We start from the raw sequence: 27,773 nt of genomic DNA on the forward strand, positions 1-27,773 counted from the left end.
GGACGGACCGCCCACTATATTTGATCAATATTCCCAACCAGTTATTACAGAAACAATTTCTTAAAGGATAATACAACTTTTCAAAACAAAGTTCCGCCACTGGTTTTGATTCTTAGATTATTGCTCTGTGGTTTTGACGGAGGGATTATATTCATTTAATCTGGGTCTCGAGGGAATCGCCTATAAGGATTCGTGTCAGATGGCTCTGCATTAGAATAAATCAGATGTTCACGCTGACCTTGTCTAAGTGGCGTAGATTTAATCATGTTTGAGTTCTGCTTTTGTCCTCTCATACCAAACACTCTTTTGAGGACGCTGTGATGATGAGCACGAGCAGATCGAAAGCTGACGATTATAGGTGGCTGATATCTGCCTCTCTCTATATATATACTGTATATATATGTGTGTGTGTCTTTATTAAGAGCATGCTTATGTTGGGAACAAGTGTCAAGTGGCTGTTATTAGTTATGAAGTGACATTTCATTTCCGCAGTAGGAAACTGAGATTCTTGCTTATATTGTGTGTCAGCTGCCAAATTTCCATGTTAGATGAGACGAAAGCTTCAATGTTTCTCGCTGAAAAACATGGTGATGTGGTTTTGATTGCGTAATTAACGGATCTCGCCTCTGGCCTTCGTTCTGTCTGATGATGTTTGACCTCCTGTCTGTGAGATTTACTTTCTCAAATGAAATCCTTTGATGATGGAGATATCTGGAATCATTTCTCCTTTGCCTACGAACATGAAAGTGAGAGTGAGTGGCGTGACGGAATGAAGGGTGTCTGTCTGTGAGAGTGTAACCTCTCCACTAATATGATCTATATGTGATATGTGAGATTGAAGAGTGTCTTTGTGTTCAGGACACACCCTGATGTGTGTGCGATATGGCACATAATGAGCTGATGGTAACTGGACGCCGGATGGAGAATGTTGAAGATGATCAGGTTGATCGACACAGAGCGTGAGAAGTGAATAAACACAAACACGGGGAGGATTGCACAATGTCTGTCTGTCTGTCCAGTGTAACTGTACTGTGATGAAGCTGGATTTGTCATGACTGCTTCTCCGAGAAATCCTCCTGATTTTTGTGTTCATATTGGAGGTTTGTGACAGGCATGTTCTCATGTAGTCCACACTAAACACAGATGATGTTGTTATACGTGGGGCAGGAGGTTGTGTCCTATATGAGGTGTATAACAAAGCACATTATTATGTAGTAGGGCTGTAGTCAAGTCCGAGTCCAGAGAGGTTCGAGTCCAAGTCAAGACCGAGTCCAATTGAGACAGTCAAGACAGAGACAGAAAAAAATCGTGACTACAAGACCACATACTTAACTATTGATAATTTATGTGATGCAAGAGACAGCATATCTTCTATTCTAAGATAATCATTTTCATTATTGTTTGTAATGATCAAAAAGCAGATAAAATAAGGTCATTTTATTTTTACTATATAGGTATAGCACTAAAGTCACAAAGCCGAAGTGTAACGGTTTATTACTTTTTTAAGGAACTTTTTTATCAGCCCTCCTAACAGCAAGGTTGTGCAGCAATGAACACTGTTGTGCGTGTGTGCGCGCGCGTGCCCGTGCACGTGCGTGTTCGCTAGAGGAGCCGCTAGAAAGAGCAGAGGCTCCACGGCTCGTTTATAAGCACGTCGGTGCCCATCCTTAAATAACATGTTCATCACAATGACAATAAAAATACGATCAATCTTATCTTTAAGCCCTACTTTCCAAACGGTCTAAAATACTCAAATGCAATGCTAACTCTGAAACATGGCATTAATTTACCTCTCTTTGCGATGCCTTTGCAGGTGTCTTACGAAATTGGATGTTGTCCCACATGTTTCGGGGAAAGTTTTGGTGCAAAAAGTTTCCTTTTAAGCGCACTGTCGATACATTTATTATGGTTTGTAAAACCAATCTGTATTATGCCGCTGCTCGCTGACATCGTGCCTGATGAATGATTGATGCTGGTTCGCGCCGCGGACGAATCGTTCATTCGAACCGGTTCTTTCTTTTTAGTGAACCGGTGGAACCAGTTCAGCTGAATCGTTCCCGTTTAGCGTCTCCCGTAAACACTTAATATTACCCACAAATTAATTCAGTTCTTCACTTTCTGGCGTGCATGACAGTCCCGCGGACTTGAACCAATATACCGGAGTTATTTAATTACAACAACAGCACACACTGAACTGAACTGCTGTGTGAAAAGCACGTTATGAGCACGCGCAGCTCTCGTTCTAGAGTCGAGAGTCGGCAACAGTTTTCGGATCATTAGTTTTCGGATCACAAGAATATTGCTCTATCAATGTTTTGTTTTGAAGGAGAAAATTAAACATATATCGCTGGACTCGGACGAGACCGACTAGAACATTTGCGAGACCAATGACCAAGTCCGAGACAAGTCCGAGTTCAAATACCAATGAGTCCAAGACAAGTCCGAGACCATAAAAAAGCGTCTCGAGTCCGGACTCGAGTACTACAGCACTATATGTAGATGTAGACCATATTTATTATTTTCATGCATTATTATAATATTGTAGCAGTTGTGCAGAATAAGACGCATTTAGACTGTAAAAAGGCAGCGTCAGCACTCAGAAAAGCTTGAATGTAAAAGGTGATTTATGCGAGTCTGTATTTCACCACATGCGCGCCACGACTGCGCCCGTCTCTATTTAAGCGCGCTTCCCGCACGTCTGCATTTCAAGATAATGCTTTGTGTCATGATAATTATTACATGTTAACATGGCTAGAAATGTAACAAATCATTCAATATACTAGTGTAAAAAAATATGTCAATCAATTCATGCGTCACCTAATTTCATCATATGCCTGGCCTACAGTTTATGGTTAATCTGTCTAATATTGCATTGGTTACCGTGATTTATTGATTTCCTTTTATTAAATAATACAGAAGATAAGTTGCTTAAAAAATAATAATCGCAATATTGGAAAAAAAATTCAAAATCGTTCAGCCCTACTTTAAAGGGACAGTTCACCCAAAAATGAAAATTCTGTCATGATTTACTCACTCTCTAGTTGTTCCAAACCTGTAGAAATGTCTTTGTTTGCATGAACACAGAACAATGCTTTTAACCGAACAGTTCTTGGACCCCATTGGCCCAGAGCTGTCCCACATTCTTCCAAATATCTTCTTTTGTGTTCAACTGAACAAAACAATGATAAAGTAAATACTATGGGAGTCAAAATCTTTCTGATTATAAGCATTCTTCCAAATATCTTTTTCTATGTTCGTCAGAGCAAAGACATTTATACACATTTGGAACAACTCGAAGGTGAGTTAACGATGACAGAATTTCATTTTTTTAGTGAACTGTCCCTTTAATATAAATATAATTCTCATAGCAGAAACGATCAGGCCGTTTGTTCTCAAAGCCATTCTTATTTTATTCTTGTTTTTTTTCTCATGTTTCTCATATTGGCAGAAGTGCTGGAAATGTACAGGGCAGACTGTCTGATACAATTCTCTGATCTTTACATCTCGATGTTCTCTGACTGATTCCAGGCCAGCCTTTGCAAATCAGTTCAACAGGAATTGAAATGGAAAAATTCTGTTGCTTGGCGATTTTTTAAACACCAAACAGGGAACGCTGTCACTGTTCACTTTAGTGGCCTTATTTTTGAATAATTTCTAGAAGTTTAGGGTGTTGAGAGCGGACACTTCAACAGTGTTCATGACCTTTGAGGATATGAGCGGTCTGTCCATTACACCGCCTGAAACAACACCACCTCCCCCTGACAGCCTGATGTTGAGTGGATAAAACAGAACAAAACAGATGGAAAGTAAGTCTCATTTCAGACATGATGCTGATGTGTGTGGCCATAAGAAAGAAAAATCACACGTGAGAGTTTAAACAAAGTCTGTTTACGGAAGTCGTGCCATGTTTGCGACGCCTCTGGGCAGCTGTTTACATCATAGCAGCAGTCCTATCTACTTGAAGGCAGATATTTCTGATCAATAATTAAACATGACATCAACTGTATCATAACTTTGGTTTGCGAAGCTTAAACCCCAGAGAATCCTCAGTCTTTACTGATTGACGATTGGATGGTTTTACTGGAAGGCGGGACTTCCTTCTCTAGAGCGGCCATATCGAGCGTTGCATTCATTGTAAAAGCAGTTGCTCGTCTTGTTAATATGAATATCTTTGGTTTAAGTGAAGAGCAAATGGAAACCTTTGGGCGTGCAGGTTGTTATATTTGTTATATTAGTCTTATTGTGGGGTCTGGTGATGACTCATCTGCTCATCTGATGTGAGACCCCCACATCATTTGCACAAGCTTGCATGACAAAAGGAAGAGAGCATGTGTGTAAAACACAAGGAACAATCACGTTCTTATGAAATGATCTCTTGGATTGATTTATAAAGTCGCCTGTTAGTCCTCTCCAGCTGATCTGAGACCTGCTAAGATTCTGCTAAAACGTTTACTGTTCTGTGTAACTACTATGGCGTTTTTTCACAATAACAGCACAGTGGAGTAGAGTTCTTATTCACCCCCCGGGGCAGTTGTCAGTTTGACCTTTAACCTCACTGAATGTTGAGGTCTCTTAATGACGGCCATTAGTGAACGCAGTGTTTCCTTTCTTCTTCAAACACACACATATCAACATGACACCTTTAGACACGAGGTGTCTAACATCCACAGCATCTCAAACTCTTCTGATTCATCTCCAGCGATGAATGTCCTGCCATCAATCCACAGCTGGATGTCTCAGTAATGCCTGATGCCAGACTAATTCTTCATTTGTTGTGAATAATATTTTCTTTTTGGTTGTGTCCACCAATTTCCAAAAAGAAAAGATGTTTTATTTGGTAACTTCAGTTGAGTACATTAGTTAACATGAACTAACAATGAACAACACTACATCACTTCTTCATCATAATTCATGTTAATTTGAACATTTACTAATGCATTTATAAATCAACTGTTAGGGATGCACCGATACCGTTTTTAAAGACCAAATACGAGTACTGATATTTTTTTCTAGTAGTCGCCGATTCCGATGCCTGTACCTTTTCACGACACCATGAGACTAATAAAAATAGAAGAGCTTCATAGTTACAAACAACTCCATCTTAAACGCATTATGAAAAAATAGTGGTGTAGTGATACGCTCAGCTCACGATTCAATATGATACACGATACTGGGGTTACAGTTACGACTGCATCACGATATTAGTAAAAAAATATATGAAACTGACAGATTTTTTTCCAAAACATTAAAAAAATGTGTAACGTTTGCTTTTGTTGAAGAATTGACAATATTCAAGGTTTAATTCAACTAAAAAACTGAATAGATCTGTCACTGAAATTTCATAAAAAAATATATAGCCAAAGTCTACCATACATATCTTAATGTTTTTGTATTGCAATATATGATACGTCGAAATATTGTTATACCCCTATGAAAAAAGAAGTACTTTTATGTGCTTGTCACAAACTTTCAAAGCAAATTTCGCAACAAATTTCTGTCAGGTCTGTCACATGAGGTATCGGTCTTTGGTAACGGTGTATTTTTACGAGTGTATGAGTTTAGTATCAACTGGAGCAAGGGATAATCCACATCAAACCTGATCACACTGTCAGGATTATTTCTGCCATAACAACCGGCTGCCTGTACATTATCCCTTACTTAATGCACACCTTCCAGCCAATCAGAATCCAGTATTCGAACAGACCAGAGGTATAACCAGAAATAACTGGTGTAAACTAACATTAACAAAGACCAAGAAAAAGTGTGAAAATATGTTCTTTGTTAGTTCGTGTTAGTTAACGCTTTACCAAAAGTGTTAATAGTTCTATAAATGTTTTCTTTGTCAACCATTTAATGCAGTGGGTTTTCCAAAAAAGTTGCTATATTAGGATATCTGTGATAAAAACAAATCCCTAGGATTTTGCTCATAGAGTCCACCCGTAGCTCCGCTCATATATCATCTCAGACACGCCTCTGACAAGTAAAGATGAATGAGTTCTGGACATCGGTCAGTCTGCTGTTTCCCACATAGGAATGTGCGGCGTGTCGGAGGAGCTCACGGTTTGAGATGGACGGAAATACTCGCTGGTGTGTGACAGCTCTTAGAATTATGAATGATTAATTCTTTCGACAGTAATTGCGAAGGCGCTCGTCTGCCACTGACTGCCGCAGATAGAGAAATGAGCACAATGGTGCATTGATGGCAAACTATCGTCTTATCCTGTGTCATCTAATCCCTCCTTTTGTGTCACACTCCAAATGCTTTTTAATTGGTTTCATTGGCTAATGCGCTGCTTTGCTTCTGTCTGCGGCTATTGTCGTCACATGAGCGCTGCCATTGTTTCCAGCGGAGCTCCTCAGAATACACTCCACCGTTTCCCATCAACGTGTCGGCAGCGTTTCACTGCATTTCATGTCATACGAAAGCAAATCTCACTGCAGTTTATAACGATTTCTCATCGCAGTCAGTTGGTGGCTGATTCGTGTGAATGTGTGCGCTACATTTTCATATGATCTGCTCCTTTCACCTCACTGATGTTGAGGTTTTATTGCTCTTTTTGTAATAATCCTGTGTTTTTATCATTCACGTTGTACACATTCTGACTTCACACTTGAATGACTGTGTAAGCATAACACGCCGATAGAAGTGCAGTTTTGCTTTTAGTATTTATTGAAAGTTAGCTACGCTTGGCTGTTTTCTCCTGTCGCGTCAAAGACGGTGGACGTGTTAATCCGTGTCTTGACTATGAATTTCACAGATGAAAGCATCTTTATTTCCATCGTATTAGTGCTTTGAGCTGGACTCAACTGGAGATGATTTCCAGCGTGCTGTTCTTTTGTTGTGTGGACGACTGATGTTTCGTGATATCGAGTCATGAAAGTTTTGCACTATGTTCATACATACAGTACCAACAGTTCAGTTCCTATAAATCAGGTTTATATTTCTGTCAAACGTTCTGTTGCATCATTCTGTATGGGGGGGGGGGTGAATAGTTTTGAGCTTTTGTGTGTAATACTCTCACGAGTGTTGAACAGCTGTAGAAACACAGATCTGTATTTATTCGCCTTCACTCGCTCTGTCTATTCACACTTCTAAAAGAACCCTTTTATTTCCACTCGTGTGACACTCGGAGGGTTTATTTTTAAAACCGCTGCCAGATTTGTTTTCATCTTCTGCTTAATGCCCTGCATATTCTTCACAATGACTAATCATGATCATATTTTTGCTAGCAGACTGTGTTCTGGTGTGTAGAAAGTTTACATTTGGCCTGAAGTGTATTTCTAGACGGTTCATCCTCGAAATATGGGACGGATTTCAAACGAGGAGACAATGTGCAAAACCCCAACTGAATGCTAGATGAAAATACCGTACATTTTGAGTGAAAAACACTGTTTATTAATAGAAGAACACGTGATATTTATATTTATGAGGCATGGGCGAAAAAAAAGCTTTTGTTCTGAAGAACTCAAATAAGCAAAGCTCTTATCTGATCAAGTTATGCCTTCTTTTCATATTTTTATCCTGTCGTCTCATTTTGTTTTTATTATCAAAGTCGACTTTTATTTGTGAACTTTTTTCACTGCGAACAAATCATTCAATCTCTTTTGAGGTATGACTCACTTGAATGGATGACTTAAAGTGATTCACAGAGATGAATTGAATTTATTCTTACGTACCGCACCACCAGCGTAACCAAACTCAATTTCCAACAGTTTCCTGAAGCCCTCCTTCGGTCTGCCATTGATGGACAAACAGAGAGTCTCGGTTGAGCCTGTATTGTACTCTTCACATCATTCAGATCACTTGAGTAATGTAATTAGAATAACACGCATCACTGAACTGGTCCTGTTCATGATGCAATATATTGTAAATGTCTAATATATCGGCGACACACATTTCTCGGGTTTCTAACAATGACACTTTTCCTCTGCCCGAAACACTATCTGTGTCTTTTGTATGTGGCGGCACCTTGTTATTCACTTCTCTATACGGAGGCATCATTAGAATAATAGGCTAGACGCGTCTCTTTTCACAAGCTAGGACGTTTTGACATAACCAAATTTGTTCTAGCCTGTCATGTTTTACAAGAGGCATTAAATGCAGAGTTTGCAGTCTGGTGATCAATAATACAGACAGTTATATTTGGAGCCGCCCTCCCCGCAGGAACATTACAGTTTAGGCTTGTTGCTAGGGAGCGACACCAAATGTGCTGAAACTCTAGCGATCGGATGCCCGCCGCTGTAAAATATCGACAGGTGCCATAAATCATCAACAAAAGGTTTGACGGTGACATCGGGGGATATCCTGGAAAAATCAGTAAGCTCGGGGTAATATCAGCTCGGACATCAAATAAAGACGAATATCACAGAATTATGGGCAGAGCCGTGCCGCCCACATCTGTATCGAGTGAATCAAAACAGATCGAGTTTAATCTTCAAGTGTTTCTTTTGGCACGCAATCGCACAAATTCACTCCAGAAACTGTCATTGAGTGATGCGGGAAGAGTGGATTTTTCCAGGTGCTTACTATGTATCGAAGGATTTCTTTCAGTTGACATATTGAAAATATGACATAAAGTGTTCATCACTGAATGAATCTGAAGTCCTTGAAGAAGAGCTGGCGGAGGACATATAAAAGGCTTTATATATTTGACTTATGCAAAACGCTGTCGTGTGATTGGTTGTCTGCACGCACGTTATTGTGTGGAAAGACAAACAGCATGAAAGTCTGCAGTGTTTGTGTGTCTGGGCGTCATCAAGAATAGAAGGCCGGCAGGAGCTCAAACACTCTTTAAAGACTCAAACTGTGTTTCCATCACAACACTTTCTTCATATAGAAGCGGCTGTTTTTGTCTTAAGATGCACAACAACAAAAGTGAAATCACAATATGGCCTTGTGCCGTTCTTAAAGCAACAGCTCCGCCGCAAATATTTCATACATGAGCTTACATTTCAGTCTCTCAGGGTACACAAGTATTGAGTTCAAATGAAACAAGAGAAAGTACAATAATTACAGTAATTCAGCATTGTATTGTGGCATTATAATATAATATTGTTATTAATAATAATAAGCAAACATACTTATGCATAGAATATACGTATAACTTAGAGGGACAGTTCACCCCAAAATGAATTCTGTCATCCTTTACTCACCCTCAGGTGGTTCCAAATGTGTAGAAATGTCATTGTTCTGCTGAACACAGGGAAAGATATTTGGAAGAATGTCAATAACCAAACAGATCTCATCCCCCACTTACTGCCATAGTAGGGAAAATAAATACTATAGGAGTCAATGGGACGAGGTCATTCTTCCAAATATCTTCCTTTGTGTTCATAAGAACAATATGAGGAGAATTTTTCATTTTTGGTTGAACTATCCCTTTAAGTGCATAAATATACTATATAGTTATGAAAAGTAGGTTTTGGTGTTACAGTAGGTGTACAGAAAAGAGTTGAATGTAAAGTAAAAGGTGTGTTTCATTTCATTTCATTTTTGAGTCAACTGAAAGAACTTTGAGGTCTTTCACGGAGAACAAGTGCCATGTTAAAGGGACAGGTCACCCGAAAATGAACGATTTACTCACCCTCAACTTGTTTCAAACCTGTATACATTTTTTTATTCTGTTTAACCCAAAAGAGGATATTTTGAAGAATGTGGGAAACCGATAGTTCTGGGGCACCATTGACTTCCATATTAGTAGTCTTTTCCTACAATGGTAGTCAGTAGTGCGGGAAATAAATGTACGCAGGTTTGGAACAACTTAAGGGTGAGCAAATGAAGACAGAATTTTCCTTTTTGGGTGAACTGTCCCTTGAAAGCAGTTGCCGTTAGAGATGTTACACGTGCATCATTTCACGATTCAGATCAGAGTATTTGTACAGACCAAACGCGATCATTGATTTCTTTTTCCATCTTCATGATATAATAGAATTATTAGTGAAGTATATAATAAAAGCAGTGTTTCTGTGTTTCACTCACCGATGAAGTATATTTTCACTGTAAGTTAAATGTAAGTGTAGATGCGTCGGTGCGCTGATGTTATATAGATGGATGTTTCTGCGGGTTGTGAACGCTGTAATCTTTTATTCAGGCAGTCACATCAGACATATTGAAGCATCAGAATAGATTTAATGACCCAACAGCGGCTCAGAATCCCAGCAGCTCGCAGCGTTAATACATGAATGTTATTTGACTCATTACAGGTCGCGGCTGTGAATAATAATTAGGAAAAGACTGATTCTGTTCAACTGTAATGAGACATGCATTTCACATTTCTCTACAATCTCCATTTGCCCGTTCTCAACACACACACAGACACTCAGGAAATTGATTTGTGGGTTTATGACTAAAGTGCAATTTTGTTAACTATTATTGACGGGGAGTCTTCCATTAAAACAGTTGCCGTGGCAATGACACACATTTTCCTTTCATTATTGTGTTGTGCTGCGGTGCAGCGAGCGCTAATAATAACTTATTTTAATACAGTAACCAGGACGACTAATAAGCAGCTGCTGTCAGGATTCCAGGAGTCTGTGTTTTACGGCTCTATCTTCATCCTCGCGCTTGATTTGAGATTTCGACCTGCATATTTTAAAGAGACAGGTAGCTATTAAAGGGCTGACAGGGAGAATGTATTGACTCGGGGGTGGTTTGGGAGGGTGGAGATCAACAGGAATGTATCTTCAGGCTCGTGTTTGACTTTCTGGGAATTCACCCGGGCCGAAACTTTTGAAGGTTAGACATAGTGATGTACATTAGCGGCGGTTGGTTTTATTGAAGATTAGTCAGTGTCTGCAGATGTTTGGCTGATAAGGAACAATGGTGTACCGCGATGTTGGGTGTTACAATCAAAGGGGTTTTTCATGTGGTAATCTGGGCTCATAGAGTTATTTGTAGTTGTCGATCGGCAAAACTAAGAAAAGGATCACATAAAACCTGCCCACAAGTCATTTGGATAAATGGCCCTGTAAACTCCCATGACAAGATCAGGCAGGTTTACACAAGCATGACGACATTTGAGCTTTATGTTACGCATAAGAAATATAAAGAGATCCGCAAATAGCTTACAAACTATTGAAAAAATGTCAAGTAAGTCATAAAAGAGATTCTTCATCCACCCGAGGAGGAATAAATGAACAATAATTGTTTTGTAAATTTGAAGTAATTGTAATCCTTGAGATCTTTGTTGTTTTCTACCATTGAATTTAAAATGAGCATGTTACATAATTCATGAAGGGCTGAAATACATGAAAAGCACACACACACAAATCCTTAATTTCAGGACCAGGTGTGTTTGTTAAAGACAGGTGATTTGGATAAAGAGCTCTTTAAAGTGGCGTCACAAGCTCGGACAGGTTTGAGAGTGAACTTTACACAAGCATTACGAGCTGTATATCTGGGCTGGATTATTTTTGTCATGTTACATGGTAATTGCAGTGTAAAATACACGAGTGATCTTTGCTGTGGAAACGGTATGTACCGTCATGTGTTATTAATGCATTTTTTTTCTCGCAAAGCTTTTTGTTCTGTCTTGTATCCTGACGCGCCGTCCTGTTGTGAAATAATGAATTCAAGAGCGGAATTTTTTCGACTCATCAAAAACAAACAAAAGTTCTTTTCAAGAATGGCTTCATTCGTTTGATTGATGTCACACATCCTGAAAGTTTTACAGGGAGCAAAATAACATGAATTATTTAAGCTCGGGGGCGCGCTTGTTTTATGTTTAATTGGTCCTCTTTGCAGCAGAGGTGTTATGTAGATCTATTCCACGGAGACCCGTTTGACATTTTGTGGAGCACTTGAGCTGTAAATGAGAAGCAGACCGAGTCCTGTCGCTCTGATCTGATAAGACTTGCGAGGATTATTCATGCCCATTTCAGTCTAGTGATTCAACGACCAATCGGAGGCCGTCGGGGTGTTGTCCTCCGTCACAAAAGCTTCTTGTCAAGTGCATTTAAAGAAGGTGATTTTTCAGGGCTGTAATCGTAGCGCCGTCATAGCCAATTAAAACGCTCAAGAAAATGTAAGACGTTATTAAGAAGGTGACGGCGGAGCTTCTCTTGACCTCTTCTGTAGCCCAAAGTGAAATCTAATCAAGCAAATGTACATAAACTCCAGCGTGATTAGCATTACAAATGCTGTAAAATCCCTCCTGGAGTGAAGGATATAAGGTTAGAGTGTTTTTCAACAAATATGTTGTGAGAAGAGTCACTTAAACTTTAAAATATATTTGTTTCTTCACATCTAGAGGTCATATATATATATATATATATATATATAAACAGTTAAAAGGTTTGAAATCCTCTTTAGATAATGTTTTTGATTTGTTGGTAAAGTGCAAGACTAAATCCAGTTTTAAACCCTAATTTATGTGATGTTATTTTCTAGCAATAAACATAAAATATAGATCAGATTGAAACGATGTAACAGGGTTGAGGAAGAAGTCTGTAGGGGCTAGATAATGGTTTAGTAATGACAGTAACAGGGTTGAATGATTGATCTTGACAAATGCAGTCAAGACTTGATTTTGTGTAATAATTGATTAAATGGAATAATATTGTGTTCCCCGCCAATTTGTTTTATTTGACAGTTAAACATGGAAAAATCATGAAGTAACAGGGTTGAACGCAATATGCGGGACACTGGTTAATAGATAGATTGCAGTTTTGGTAATAAATAAGGCATAAAAAGACCTTTATTTTGTATGTAATTTTATTGCAGGACAGGTCATGTTCACATGATGCTGGCTAGAGATGAGAAGATGTTTTTCACATTGTGAGAAACTACTGTAGATACTGTACATGCAGGAAAAGTCCAATAACATCTTAAGCTCATTGCAGGTATTTGAGGAGGTGAGATACCATGATTCTTTGATCTTTCAGGTTGGGTGATGGGAAGACGCTCCGAGCTCTCATCTCCAGGAACTGAATCACATGGCTTCTTGCCCAGAATCTTTTATATTGCCAATCCTAACAGAACGCTGTCATGTTAAACCAGCAGCTCAGGCTGTAGTAAAACATAATAGCCCACAAATCTATATCTCCACCCCTGGGAGCAGCTCTCCTCCGCAATCCTCCATTATAGAATGAAATTAGCTATATGAACTCATAGCACTTCCATTTGGATTGAATTATCATTACGGCAAAGATAATATTGAAGACAGGCAGATTCATCAATGGCCTTGACGGTGTACGTAACTTTTGGGTGCATCCTGACCGTTCAATACATCAATGGTGCCTTGTCTTCGCGATGAAGGAATTGAGTGAATTAACGTGAATGATTTTCTCTTGTGTTCAGGTGATGATGTGGAGGAGAAGAGAGTTTTGGTGTTGAGTTATCCTCAATACTGCCGGTACCGGTCCGTCATCGCGAGACTCCGCGAGCGGCCCACCTCCCTCCTGACCGACCATGTGGTGCTGGCGCTGGGCGGCATTGCCTCCTTGACCAACAACACCCAGATCCTGTACTGCAGGGACACCTTCGATCACCCCACGCTGGTGGAGAACGAGAGCGTGTGCGATGAATTCGGTAAGCGCTTGTTCTGCTCAAGTTAAAATGACCGTGTGACCTTATAGATGCTGATTTTTGTTATTATAGTTTCTAGATTAATTATCAAACAAACCGATTAATAACTCCGTACGTAGAGGTAGTTGCGAAAGCAAACCGCATAATAACTGCATCATTTGTCCTGCGCCGTCTAGGCTATGAGTGATATGAGTGATGACCACCCAGAACACCTTAGTGAAGAAGGAGCAAAATTTTCACACACTAACGACTTGTACAGAAAATGTACTCGCTTATTAGTTTGTGTAAAAATGAATTAGTGTAACTGAGTGAGGGATGAAAAGAAACAAACGTATGAATGAGTGATTTACTCTGTGCTGTAGCTGTTACTGATTGAACTTTTATCTTCATTAGTGGAGTGCCGCTGGGTTGTGTATAAGGACCATCAGGGTTTTCACTGCTGTGTTGCGCTACAAACATTTAGAACTGACTTTGAGCTGGTGATGGAAACAGACACTCGTGGCTTTTAGTGCAAATGGCCTGTCGAGTCACGAGTCTGGAACTCAGTCCATGATAAAGCGAAAGTCTCAGCTGAACTGAAAGACTGTTTTTACACTGAAGTCTGAGTCTGTCAGCAGCCATCAGCTCGTGTCTGGAACATGTTCCTTTAGAAAGGCTGCTTTGATATGAAATGTGAATTGATGGTCAGAAACCCTGTGCTGGCTCTAAAATGAAGTCAGTCTCTAAATGGACGAAATGTATTGTTATCATCACGTAACCAACTTTATTGACTTGACTTTCATTTGGTCATCTTTCTCACATCTGTATGCTCTGTATGGACAGTTTTTATTTTTATTACTTGTCCATGGGTTGACACAACCCAACATTTAGAGTATACTGAAATGTGCTCTTTCTATGGCTTCATTCATTTGATGTGTTCCTTGATCATCTTTGTGTTGGATTATCAAACACAGCCGAGAGAAGGCAAGACACTTGACATGATGACACTAACACTCAAACACTGTTTTTCTGCTTTGGAGGCACTGGAATTCTACCGCGGGAGATGCAAATCAAGCTAAGTAAGGGCTGTAAATCTTTGTAGGCAGCCTGTTGTGTGACATACTCCTCCAGAACTTGTTCTTGCATTCCAGTGGTTTAAAAGTTTAAAATAGTTAGCCCCGAAAAAACTCTGCTATCATTCATTCCTCCTCATGTGGTTGTAAATCGGTTGAGTTTTTCTCGAGTGGAACACAAAAGAAGATGTTCTGAGAAATGGTTTTGTGTTCATATCATGGAAGTCAATGGGGTTCGGTGTTGTTTGATTATCGACATTCTTGAAAATGTCTTCTTTTGTGTTCTGAAGAAGAAAGAAACTCACACAGGTGTGACGTGACATGAGGATGAAGAAATAATGAAAGACTTCTCATTTTGCGATGTCCTACCCCTCTGAATTTCAAAAGTGAATGAAATCATTCACTGCCTCGCACATCAAAGAGATGATTTGAATGTGAGGGATTGTGATTTAGCTTGAGGTTGTTCTTTTGTGCTCTCATTCTTACTGTAAGTGTTCTGTACTTCATTGTTTGTTGTTTCTTGAATTGGAGGTCATTTCACACAACACAACGGTTCCTGAGCGGTTGGGCTTTCCACAGATGCTGCCAGTTAGAAAAGCAGGAGTCAAGTTTACGTTGGGGAAAGTTGGGTTACTGAATGCTGATTTCTAGACATCATCTGTTAAGACTGTGAGCAAAACTGCATCAGTGGCTCAGATGTACAGTAGATGATCTCTGAACAACAACACTATATTCTGCTCTCTACAAATAAACCAGAAGTGAGCGTGCTTGGATCAGACATTCTTTCTTCTCAGAAGAACCCTGACATGCCGTATTACAACCCTGAGAAGTCATTCTGTTGAACTTCGTAGGGTGTGTTATGTATTAAGGCTTTAGCTCAACATACTGTATGAAGTCATCGGTCACAAACTCTGGATTTGTTACACGGGAATAGATCTGATTCGTGAAGCCAAGTCAGATGAGAGAAAAAAGGACCAAGAGTGCTTTTTCTGCTCGGAGTGACGGTTACTTGGCGGAAAATGTTGTGCGTTTAGTCTTGTCATTAACTGTTTGAAGAGAAAAACAGCGAAGGCTTGGCAGTGGACAGAGGGGTTCTCCAGAATTCACTTCGAATGCATTCTAGACCAAAGATGAGGACAGAGAGCAGCACTATTTGAGATGTCTCATATATATTTAGTCTTTTGTTTCTCTTCTAATGGAAATAACTGCAGGCAGGGTTAGATTCACATGCTTCTTAAACAGCCGGATGTTGACTGAAGTCTCGTTTTCACTTGAGTGACCTTCAGGAAGAGAAAAGCATCGAAATATGCACACAGATGCACTTATTAAAGTCCTTATTATAGACAGTGTCTATTTGTTTCATGAAATATCGCAGCGTTTATTGTAAATAGTTGATCAATGTGGGTCGTTCTCTTGTTAAAATTCGTGTGCCCTCATAATCTTCAGTTAAAATCTGAAAATGCGCTTCCGTCCTGTAATGACTATCCATCTTAAATGATGTACGTTAGACGGCCTGGGCGGAGCATCTGTTAACTCCTCCCCTTCAACATATCTAGTCTGCTCTTGATAATAACTCTGCGAAATACAGAATTACAGTATGCTCCACGAAGAGACTTTCTTGAAATAAATTCTAGTTTTGGACTGTTTTGAGGACCACCCATTTATCAGAAATATACCTCAGAAATCTTCTCAAGCGAAAACAAACACATAGAGACTTTTATCCTGTGGAATAGAACAGGGATTTGCATGCCGGGAATGTTTAGATGAACACCGTTAATGTCTGCGCGCGTTTGTGTGTGTTCATGTTTGTATATCCCGGTGGGGACCTAAACCTGAACACACACCAACACATGGGGACTCGTGTCACTGTGGGGACCAAAATTGAGGTCCTCATGGGCACAAAAGCTTATAAATTGTACAGAACAATATTTTTTACAAATCTAAAAATGCAAAAAGTGTTCTATGATCTTTAGGTTTAGGGGTAGGGTTAGGGATAGGGGATAGAATATACAGTTTGTACAGTATAAAAACATTACGCCTATGGACTGTCCCCACGGGGATAGTAAACCAGACATGTGTGTGTGTGTGCGTGCGTGCGTGCGTGCGTGCGTGCGTGCGTGCGTGCGTGCGTGCGTGCGTGCGTGTGTGTGTGTGTGCACGTGCGTGTGTGTGTGTGTGTGTGTGCTGGTGAATTATTGAAGAGAGTTTGCAGGTTGATATCATGTAATGGCCGCACACTGTTATTTCTCTCTCTCTTGATTCATTCGCCGTCTCTCAGGAGGTTATTTTTAGGAGGTCAGTCAGTATTATTCTGTGAACATACACTTACTGCAGAATAGCTGCATTATGAAAAAAGTGAGTGGGATTGAGCGCACGAGCTTCAGAGGGAATGAACCGATGTTGTGATGTGCTGCGTGAAAAATCACCTCACGTTCTCTCTTCATTCCTCACGCATGTAATTCTTCATGTGGAAAGAATTGAACAATTCTACTTTGAACCCAAATCGTATAAATATGAAGAAATATCTTTTTTTTAATGAATATCAGTTGTTTTCATGATATAATTATAGGCTGTATAGTGCGCTGTAAAAACTGATGTGAGTCATGGCAACACATGTTTTACATTAACTCATTAAACAAGTTAAGCAGTTTTGACGTTTATCAAGTTAGAACAACTCATCACTAAGATTGAATATATTTAAGCTTAATAAACAGTTTGATTATACTTTGAGTTTTTTATGTGGACATGTTCCTACTTATGGTCTGTTTAACGAGCTGGGAAAGCATGCAAACTTTTGAATAGAATTTTCTTTCATCATCTGTTTAAACGAGCGATCACGATCACGTGTGTTATTCTGAATGGGTTTGATGGGCGGACAGAGAGGATTGTGGGTAATCCAGCAGGAGCTGAGCTGTGATGGGAATGCTGTGTGTATGATTACAGTATGATTGATATTCACCGCCGCGGGGATTTTAATGATAGCGTGTTGTTTTGTGAGAGGATCACAGCCGTTTATATTTCTCATCAAGACGTCGCTCAGTTTAAGCACTTGAGTGTTAATAATTTGCTCTTAAATAAAAGGGATTACGGGCGTGTTTTCCCCCTTTATCGCCATTTGGAATGGCAGAGACTGGCTTTCGTCTGCTCCTTCATTTAGATGCCGTGTTTACCACATACACCGCTATAAAAATGGGTCATTTATTTTGTTTGCCTGCAGATCTCAGCAGCGCCGTCGAGGAGGCTCGGGGAGAAATGTTAAACGGAAGCGTCTTAATAAACCATCTGAAGTATTTGATGGGGATGGTGGAGTAGTGTTGGAGGATTGGTCCAGGGGTTTGTATTCTATTCATATTTGGCTGAAGTGTTTTCCAGAGCGTGGACTTTGGGAAAAGCGGGCGACGGAATCCGGTTGGCACATGTGGCTTTTGGAAGCTTGAAATAATTGGTTGCTGGGAAAGAATTCATCATTCTGTGAGCAAAGAAATGACTTTTGTTGAACGTTGAGAAACTTCCGACACTCCCTTTTTATTCCCACCCATCAGGAGAGAGAGAAAAAACAAGCTTACCTCTGACACACTTCTGTCTTTACAGCATTTCCAGTGAATTCACTTCACTTCTCCTTTCTAGTTCTGTGATTCTCTTCTTCATTACAGCGGAATATTTGCGGCTCTGTTTGTTTGACAGCGTGCAGTTCACTAGAACATCAACGGGAACATGTCCCACATTCTCCCTCGCTCGTATGTTCCAGCACCAGATTTAATGGTAAAGTTATTAATGTCGTCCAGATGTGTTTTGGCGTTGCGATGTGGGGATGAAAAGCCACTTTCCAGTTTGAAGTAAACAAAATGTTAAACGATTATTGTTTTCCACACTTAACTGGATCGTTTATCCAAAAACCAAAAAACCGTCATCATGTTCTTCCAAGTGCATATTACTTTTTCCTTCTGTGGAACACAAAAAGGGAATTTACACAGAATACAGAAGACGGTTGTTGTGCGTATTATGGAAGTGAAAAGAGAGTGAGGGCGTCACGCTTCAAAATGTATATAGTTTTTTTCTATTTCTTTTGTTTGGATCATCTCTCTCTGTCTTTTGTTCCAGCAGTTGTGGCCATACGTACAGTTGTTAGAAATGTATGAGCTCATACTGTAAATGTGAAAAGGGTCTTTTTTATCCGTTCTGTTTGATTCCATTCTTTTCACTCGTTTCACAATCTGGCTTGGATTACTAAAGGTCATGCATTTTTAAAAGCCCATATGCCTCATCCATGTGTCTTATTAAGAATTCAAGGAGAAACTGAAGGGCCGATTTCATCTTTTCACTTTGTTCGTTCCTTTCTCCGCACGTTCATCTCATTCCCACTCCAGCAATTAAATGAGCTCTCGAATCGCAAAATGTTTTACCTTTCAGCACAATTTACATAATTGTCCAGTGAGGTTATAGTATTTCTCCAATTTCATAATGAATAACACACAAGATGTCCACATGTAGATTATTAGCAGCAAAACACAGCCTTGAGAAACAACATTCACTGCTGAAGCGTGTGTGTGTGTGTGTGTGTGTGCGTGTGTGTGCGTGTGTGTGTGTGTGTGCGCGTTTGTGCACGTGTGTGTGCGTGTGCGCGTGTGTGCGTGCGTGCGTGTGTGTGTGCGCGCGTGCGTGTGTGTGTGTGTGCACGTGTGTGTGCGTGTGTGGGAAGGGTAAACCCTACGGTATGGGGACAAAATGTCCCCACAAAGATGGCTATATCCAAAACCCTTGTCCTTGTGGGGACATTTTTTGGTCCCCATGAGGAAACAAGTTTATAAATCAGACAGAATGAACTTTTGTGAAAATGTAAAAGAGCAGACAGTTGTGTGTGATTGTTAGGGTTAGGGGTAGGGAATATGAGATACAGTTTGTACAGTATAAAAACCATTGCGTCTATGGAATGTCCCCATAAAACATGGAAACCCAACATGCGTGTGTGCGCATGTGCGTGTGTGTGTTTGTGTGTGTGTGTGTGCGCGTGCACGTGTATGTGTGCGTGTGTGTGTGTGCGTGTGTGTGTTTGTGTGTGTGTGTGCGTGCGTGTGTGTGTGCGCGTGCATGTGTATGTGTGCGTGTGCGCGTGTGTGTGTACAGTGTCATGCTCAGATGTCAGTGTTTATTTGATGACTGTCATTTGCAGATGTTTTGTAACAGCAGTCCGTCTGTTTCAAATCATTTCCAAACAATTTCACAACACACAATCCCCATCCTGAAACACACACTTGCGTTGTTTGTGAACACCGACATATAATCTATGCAAACTTGATGTTATTTATGATTGTTTTGTGTGTCAGAGTACAGTAATGTCTTTGTAAAGTGTTTTTGCGTGACCTTAAAGAGAAATACTCACAAACAAAAATGTAACTTTAGAACTTTAACGTCATACAACTTTTACAATATTGTTGACTTTAGTGTGTCTTACAGCAGTTCTGGGAATATAATGTGTGAATGGCACTCTGTTGGTGTATTTGTAACTCAACAGCGGTGGAATCAAGCTTGCATTCCTATACCTTCCTGCGTTTACATGTCATTAAAAAAAGGTGTGGTTGGCTTAAGGGATCAGTGTGACTTATTCATCAGCGTCTCTCAGGTGTGTGTGTGTGTGTGTGTGTGGTGTTAGGACCACCGTGCCAGCCTGGTCTGTTTTTTACATTAAAGGCATTTGAAATCTGCCCCTTTATTCCGCCGTGGCTCTGGGTTGGAGTTTAGCAGCCGTTCTGTTGGCATTCATCAGCTCAAGAACTTCTCAGGAATGGAGAGAAGGAAAGAAAAAGAGGGAGTATTTTCCAGTCAGTGTTTTGTAACACATCACATCAAATGAAAACCAAATTGCCATTATTCCCCCCTAATGCTCCCTGCTGTGTTGGTGGTTTGGCTTTTGGACAGCTCAGTGTGTTATAAACAAGTTGATTTAGGAGCTGAGAACGACACCCATCCAGCACATACACATTGTGTCCCATCACAACCCACCAGTAGGGCTGAAACGATTCCTCGAGTAATTCGAATACAAAAAACCAACGAGGCAATTTTTATTGCCTCGAAGCCTCGTTTAATCCATTTAGCTACAGTCCACACGGAGCATTAATAAAGAAAAAGTGTTTATTATCCGAATAACCGATTAATCGATGGAAAATCAGTAGAATACTCGATTAGTAAAAGAATCGATAGCTGCAGCCCTACCCACCAGCATCACCGAACACTGATCCGTCACTGACCCGCCGTTCCTTCATTTGAAGAGGAATGGACCAATCATGTCAGTGGGGCTTGTTGTCTCCGCCCTGATTCTTTAAGGACACTTTCAACGTAGTGTCACTCTCTCTTATCTCACTCGCATAGCGAATCCAGGTTTTGGTCCAGTGGATGTCTGTTAGATGTGACATTTGAGGTTGCGTTGATATTTTTAGCGTCCTCCGGTGCGATTTGGACTAATTGCTCGGTTGGCTCCCTTTAGTTTTAAAAGCTCATTCTTGGCAATAAATCCTCCGGAGAAGAGCTGACGCTTCTCCACGAATCACCTCTTTTCTTCTTCTTTCTGTGTTCTGGAAAAGAGCCGTGCGTGTCAACACTTGCAGTGTAGTAAAGAAACACAGGCATGACATGCACCGATTCAGAATGCTGCGGCGAGAAAATAAACATCGAGCTTGATTTTTAGTTGCATGTATTCCCAGCAGACTACTGGTTTAATAATTCATGGTAGAAAAGGTTCAGTGCCAGAGATGATTCATCTGCAGTGACTGTTGTACTCGCTCGGACAACACCACAGACAGAAATTAACAAAAGAAATGAAAATCAACAATTTATATAAACATATATACACAAGACACAAACGCACAGTTTAAGAACATGTTTATATGTGTGCATTAAGACTAAATGTGTTATTACACTACTTATTTCTAACACGAAAATGTGTTTTACAGACAACTCGGATGGCTTTTGCGGTTTAATTCTCATTCTCAATTACTTTCTGACTTCAAAAAGTAGAAAACTGTAATTTCATGCCTTAAATTTGATGATTGGTATTCACCGGCATGATCAACTTGAACTTATTATTTGCATAGAGTTTCTGTCATTGGTGTAACACCAGTGACAAATTCTCGTGAAAGGCTAATTTACCAAAATGATGGCTAAGTCATCTCAAAACTAGCACGATGAGGCACGCTAAAATCTATACATCATACTGATAAACATGTTTTTTTCCAATAAAAATCCTTCATACTGACACAAACCAAAGCAACACCAATGACGCTTTTAAAGAACCACACCAGAAACTACATTTGAACTAAATTTCCATGCGTGTGCATGAACAGAGCGTCTTCTTTGTTGACCTTTGACCTTGTAAGGACTTACTTGCATATTTTTATTCTTTCAAAATGATAGTTTGTGTCACCAGTAACACCAATGACACAACATCAAAGGATAGAGATATTTTTTAAATGATTTGTATTCATAAATAATTATTTTGGTTGTATGCATTTATTAGGCCCCCTACTTGTGTTTAATTGGTTAACTTAATTAAAAAAATGAATGAAAAGGAAATGTTTATACACCACACAAAAGAGTTAAACATAGGGAGGGGGACATGTGTTTTTTCAAGTACAAATGAAATTCTAATTAATTTAGAAAAAATGTATTATAAAATTGTATAATCATCATTATAAAAAGTTGCGTATTGATGGCTAAACCGGGTGGATTTTTTTCATTTGGAAGCATTTTACATTTACCTTTACAAGTGTAGGGACAGGATTGTGACCATATTTTGAAAACGACCCTTTGCAGAGCTGTGTTATGAGGCCTGGATTTACAGGAGACATGTAGATGCATCTGTATGATTTACTGCCTCGCTCCGAGTGCCTCCCCGTAAACATTTCATGAGACTAAATACGCGGACGTGAAAGAAAAGCCTGTTAAATGTTTCTGATAATAGCTTTCAAGTAAACAGATCTTCAAGGACAGTTGGGAAACCGTTACTTCCTCATTTGTGGCTCGCTCAGTTGTATGGTTATTATTCTACTGCTGTAATGTGATAATGAACGGCTGTCCGATGGCCCACGACTGCAGTGTGCTTTATCTCATGTGTCTGAAGTCAAAGGGTTTCAGTGGAACTGTTCTCTTGCGTTCTCGCAGTGTCGGATGTTTCTCTTTATCATTGTGCAGCTGGGGAATTAAAGCGCTCTGCCGTGGATGCAGATGAAAGCGGTGGTAAATGCCATTTCTCTCATATGGGCATATTCAGAATGTAAACACGTGTTTGGTGATGGAATCTTGCGACAGAAATGGAATGCGTGCGGTGGCATGCGCTGCGGTGTCGCTCTGTGACCGCTCGCAGATTTCATCTGAAGACTTTAATTGCACTCTAAACAAAATCTGTAAAAGTAGGGCACAATATACTGTATTAATATGAAGGCATTTTCCGTAGTCATTTTTTACAGTTGTTTTACCTGCATTTGAATTCAATTACATTTGAGCATTAACGGAATAAATAGTCAAATAAAGGAAGATGTACTGGTAATTTTCTGCCAGTCCTTCATCCGTTTTTTACGGGATTTTTTTTACAGTGTGTGAAACGCAGTGAAATCTCTCCGTCTGTACACTGATCTTTCATTTTCGTGTAAAGACATTATGAACGCTCGATTGTTTGATTGGTTCTATGGCACGGCTTGCATAACACCACGCCGTTCTCTGTTTGCAGCGGCCTTGAGCTTTTTATATCAAATGAATCCTTAAAAGGCTTTTCCTCCCGTCTAAACAATGACCAATAAACACGGCTCGCAGGGAAACTTCAATAACCCGCTCATTACTCAGATGGATATTTATAGTTTCACACAATGCTTCATCTCTCTCTCTCTCTCTCTCTCTCTCTTTCATCTAGTGTGCTGTATGTTATCACAGAAGTAGGGCACTAACTGTTCTTCATGCAGTATATGAAACTGGCAGCAGATACAAGCTCTTAGCATAGCCGTTAGCAAATGACAAATTATACATTCACATTTTACCATCTGTACACAGGTTGTCGTAAACTATCGAAGATATTAGTCAACAACAACACTGAACTCCATTGTATGAACACTAAACCAGCGAGACTTTTCTCAAAATATCTTCTTTTGCGTTTCACTGAAGAAACATACATGTTTACAACCACATGAGACTGAATGAATGATAAGAGAATTCAGATTTTTGTGAAAGCATTATACTGTAAATGTGTTGAATATATATTTCTGTACAGTATATAAAGAGAGAGAGCCAGGCATGGATATTTGATGTATTGTTCACAGTGTAGATCTGAACAGTATTACAGTGACCGGACACATGTGGTGGATTACGGTTCTGACAGCCGGACATGAAGTCTTGGAGGACTCTTGCTTTTTCTTTATGACCTCCTGTTATCAAATGAAGTGGAGTGATGTCACTGAGTGATTGATGATGCGGAGGGTCACGTGACTCTACAACAACCTTCAGTTTTTAATGTGCTGACCGCATGAGTAATGTTTGCTCAAGTACACGTTTAATTGCATTAGGTTTTGCAGTCGGGTGTCGTGCGTGGTCCGGCCCGGTGAAAGTGAAGCTCCCGCTGTGAGCAGGTCCAGGTAAAGAGCCAGATTCCCGGCAGGTGCTCTCTGAACACAGATGCATCCATATTCATTCCGGCCGCATGCTGAGGACGGCTCTGCTTCTGCACTTTTTCTCTTTCATTTGACTTTATCAATTCATTAGACATTAAACATCATTGTATCACACAGACGCTGCTGTGAATTATACATGAGCTTATATTACTGCACACAGTGTACGTCATAAGATTTCACAGTCATTTCTTACAATAAAATATCACGTTTAGAATCAAGGCAGGCTAGATCTCTCATAACGATATGTCGTAAAACTAGCTATAAACTTTGTGCCGTCTAATAGAGAGATGTAGAAGGTTCTCAGCAGGTCCTCTCAGTCTGTGTATGTGTGTTTTTGCTGTGCTTTATATGGAAAAGAAATGAAAATGATAGTTTACCCAAATGAACACCCTGTTGTCATGTCAAACCTATATGACTTTCTTCGGCAGAACACAAGAGAGGATATTTTGAAAAATGTTGGAAACTTTTGGTCCCCATTGACTTGCATTGGTTTTGTGTCCATACAATAGAAGTCAATGGGGACCAACGGAATATCTTTTCTGTGTTCTGCGGAAGGAAGAAAGGAAGTCATACAGGTTTAAAATGACAAGAGGGTGAGTAAACGATGACAGAATTTTCATTTTTAAGTGAAATATTCCTTTAAGCTTGATGAGTTGTGACCGATTGATGCGTGACAAACCCAGAAGAAAATGTTATTGCTCTAAAGTTGCTCTTTCATCGCTCAGGAGATTTGATGCTGTGTTGGACCGATAGAAATATACAAAAGATCATTGTTGTTGATATATATTAAAATGATGGTGACAGAAAACTAATAGAGATTATATAGCTGCGTCACAAAGGCTTTCGTCTGCTCTCTCCACCTTGCTGCTATCTATGAGAAACATCCCAGAATTGTACTCTTTAATGTCTCAGTTGTTTCTACTTGGTAGCCACAGAATGAGAATGAAAGTGCGTCCCAGATGTTTCTCATGCGTTTATATTCTTACAGGGACGACAACAGCAAAACAAACCAGCCGATAGTAAAAACGCATTATTTATTCATGTCCGATGCAGCGTGAGAACATAAACATCACCATTGGAGTTTATTTGTGATTATACATGCGGTCAGTGTCAAGCCTGTGGCAGACTTCTTTTTTTTACGTGTACAGCCGAACGCACAGCCTTGCAAAGTCAACTGCTTTCGACTCGTATGCGTACACACAGGTTTTGACGCATGCGCATTGCGACATATTGCAATACCTCTCCTGGCCTACAGGGGTCAGGCTTTCTTCTACTGCCTCGAATCGATGCTCCCAGGACACTGTTGCCACCTGGTGGTTAAACTAATTACTGCAAGAAATGTAATGTGCATGCGCGACCTGCGCATACTTTGTAAGCGAGGTAACAAAATTCCGGTGGTGCGCGTACTATTCTGATGACGAAATTTGCATCACGCGCACTGTGCGCTGTGCCTGACGTACGCGTAAGAACGGAACTATACTTCAGCCTTAATATAGTCACAGTCAGTATATATACGGTTTAAATGACTGTGACAGTACAGCACTTAATAATACTGTTAATTCACCCTCCTATCTTTCTGCGTGATGTAATTTAATATGAATAAAGCCGCTTGTGGTGATTCTGGAGTCATGAGGGTGAACAATAGCCCATCCATGAGGGGTTCAGCTGCTTTTAAACATCCATGTGAAGATATGCCTGTCAGCCCTGCGGGGCTTTAGGGCACGAACGCGCTTTGCATGCCACGCTGACATATCAGTGACCCAGGGGACAAATTTGCCCGGCGTTGTATTTCACTGTAATTAACTGTCATTAAGCTGAGTGCTTTTGGCTACTTGGGAAATAAAAAAAACGCGAGTTTCCTTAGGAATAAACCAGATAACAGCTCCTGCGTCTGTTCGGAACAGCGCTTGTTGTTTATTTGCCCGTATACCGTCAGCGTTTGACACATCTCTGAAGTGAACGGCAGGCCTGGATGGGTTCGCATAGCGTGGTATCATTGGTGCAGAAATAATGGAGCTCTGTTGTGAAGAGATTCTTTAATGGCCCTCCGATACGCTTAAACAATTAGTTAGCGCATTGCACCTCCCCGGCCATTTGAAGCGCAGAATCACAGGGCCAATCGTACATCATTCTGAGCATGTAAACGTGAGGAGAGAACATGCTGTATCAACAAGGTCATCGTGAGGAATAATTACAACACCAGAGCAAAAAAACAACAACAACAGCCAGTGGCCTCAATCGGAGGGTGTTGATATGAGCTCTGTGTGTTCTGTGGTCAAATATAATATCCTCCCTACTGTGCTGCCTATCTAGACAACATTATAAACCATCACGTTATCAACCTCATCAGCGCGAGTCATGAATATTAATGAGGTGTCCGTAGTCGCCCAATAGTCTTTCTTCAAAGGCAGATCATTGATTAGCTCTTGTGTGTTTGATAAGTTCACTACGTAAGCGACAGTGCTTTCTGGTGGGTCTTAAAGTCAACATTCAATGCAGCTGGATTTGAAGATTTTATAACCAAAAAACGTCATGTGTACGGATTCATTTCAAAACATAAACATGTTGCATGTGGTACAGTACATTACTCATGTCCTCTCATTTTTAACAGAAAACACGATCCCAGAATGCATTGCGACAGGCTCTGTTAAAAGAAAAATAGTTGGTGAACATGTTGAGAGAAATCCAATTCTATTGGATAATGCCAAAACCAGTGTAATAAAATAAAATGTGTTACCTGATATTACCACATGTTGTTGACTAGCAAGATGCTAATGTCAAACTCTCATGTGCCTCCAACTATAAGAGTTGAGAGTTGAAAAATGAAAATTCTGCCATGAATTACTCACTCTCTAGTTGTGCCAACCCTGTCTAAAATTCTTTGTTCTGATGAACACAGAGAGAGATATTTGGAAGAATGCCAAAATAACCAAACAGATCTTGCCCCCCGTTGACTCCCACAGTAGGAACAATGAGAATGGTGCCCCAGAACTGTTTGCTGGCCTACATTCTTCAAAATATCTTCTTTTGTGTTCAACAGAACAAAAAAACACAAAGTAATTTTTCCTACTGTGGGAGTCAATGGGGTCCAAGAACTGTTTGGTCATTCATACACATTTGGAACAACTCGACGGTGAGTGAATGATGACAGAATTTTCATTTTTGGGTGAAGCATCCCTTTTCAAATGAAAATGTTATTTATTTTTGTAAAAGCTGTTAGAAGTGTTATTTGTACGCTGATCCAGAAGTGCCTGCGTACAGCATTCCCAATCATTGTGGAGATTTGATTTCAGGTGTCATGTTGGAAAGATGACAGAGAGCGCCGTTAAAACACTCAGCCGTTCATGGTGGCACGAAGAGCTCAACGGCTAACAATAACAAGATGAAGATGTGGGACGTCCATATGCTCTTTCCATTCCCCCCAGGATCCTTTCGTGGAGCCGCAGTGTCGTCTCTCTGCTTCAAACAGCCCTGCTTCCACTTCATGTTCTGCTCACAGCGCCTTACAAACTATTATTGTCACCTGTTATTTACTCTTTACAAAGG

At 40.1% G+C, this 27,773-nt stretch overlaps 1 protein-coding gene across 2 annotated transcripts in view; it reads left to right on the forward strand.

The window, feature by feature from the left end:
* arid5b (AT-rich interaction domain 5B) overlaps positions 1-27,773 on the forward strand; it is a 76,668-nt gene that overhangs the window by 15,806 nt on the left and 33,089 nt on the right. For both annotated transcript variants that reach the window (XM_057357815.1, XM_057357816.1), the window contains one exon: positions 13,298-13,528. In XM_057357815.1, coding sequence (XP_057213798.1) covers positions 13,298-13,528 — 231 coding nt within the window. The remainder of the gene's footprint in view (positions 1-13,297; positions 13,529-27,773) is intronic.

This window comes from Triplophysa rosa, linkage group LG18, assembly GCF_024868665.1.
Source record: "Triplophysa rosa linkage group LG18, Trosa_1v2, whole genome shotgun sequence".
In the NCBI taxonomy this organism is placed as follows: domain Eukaryota; kingdom Metazoa; phylum Chordata; class Actinopteri; order Cypriniformes; family Nemacheilidae; genus Triplophysa; species Triplophysa rosa.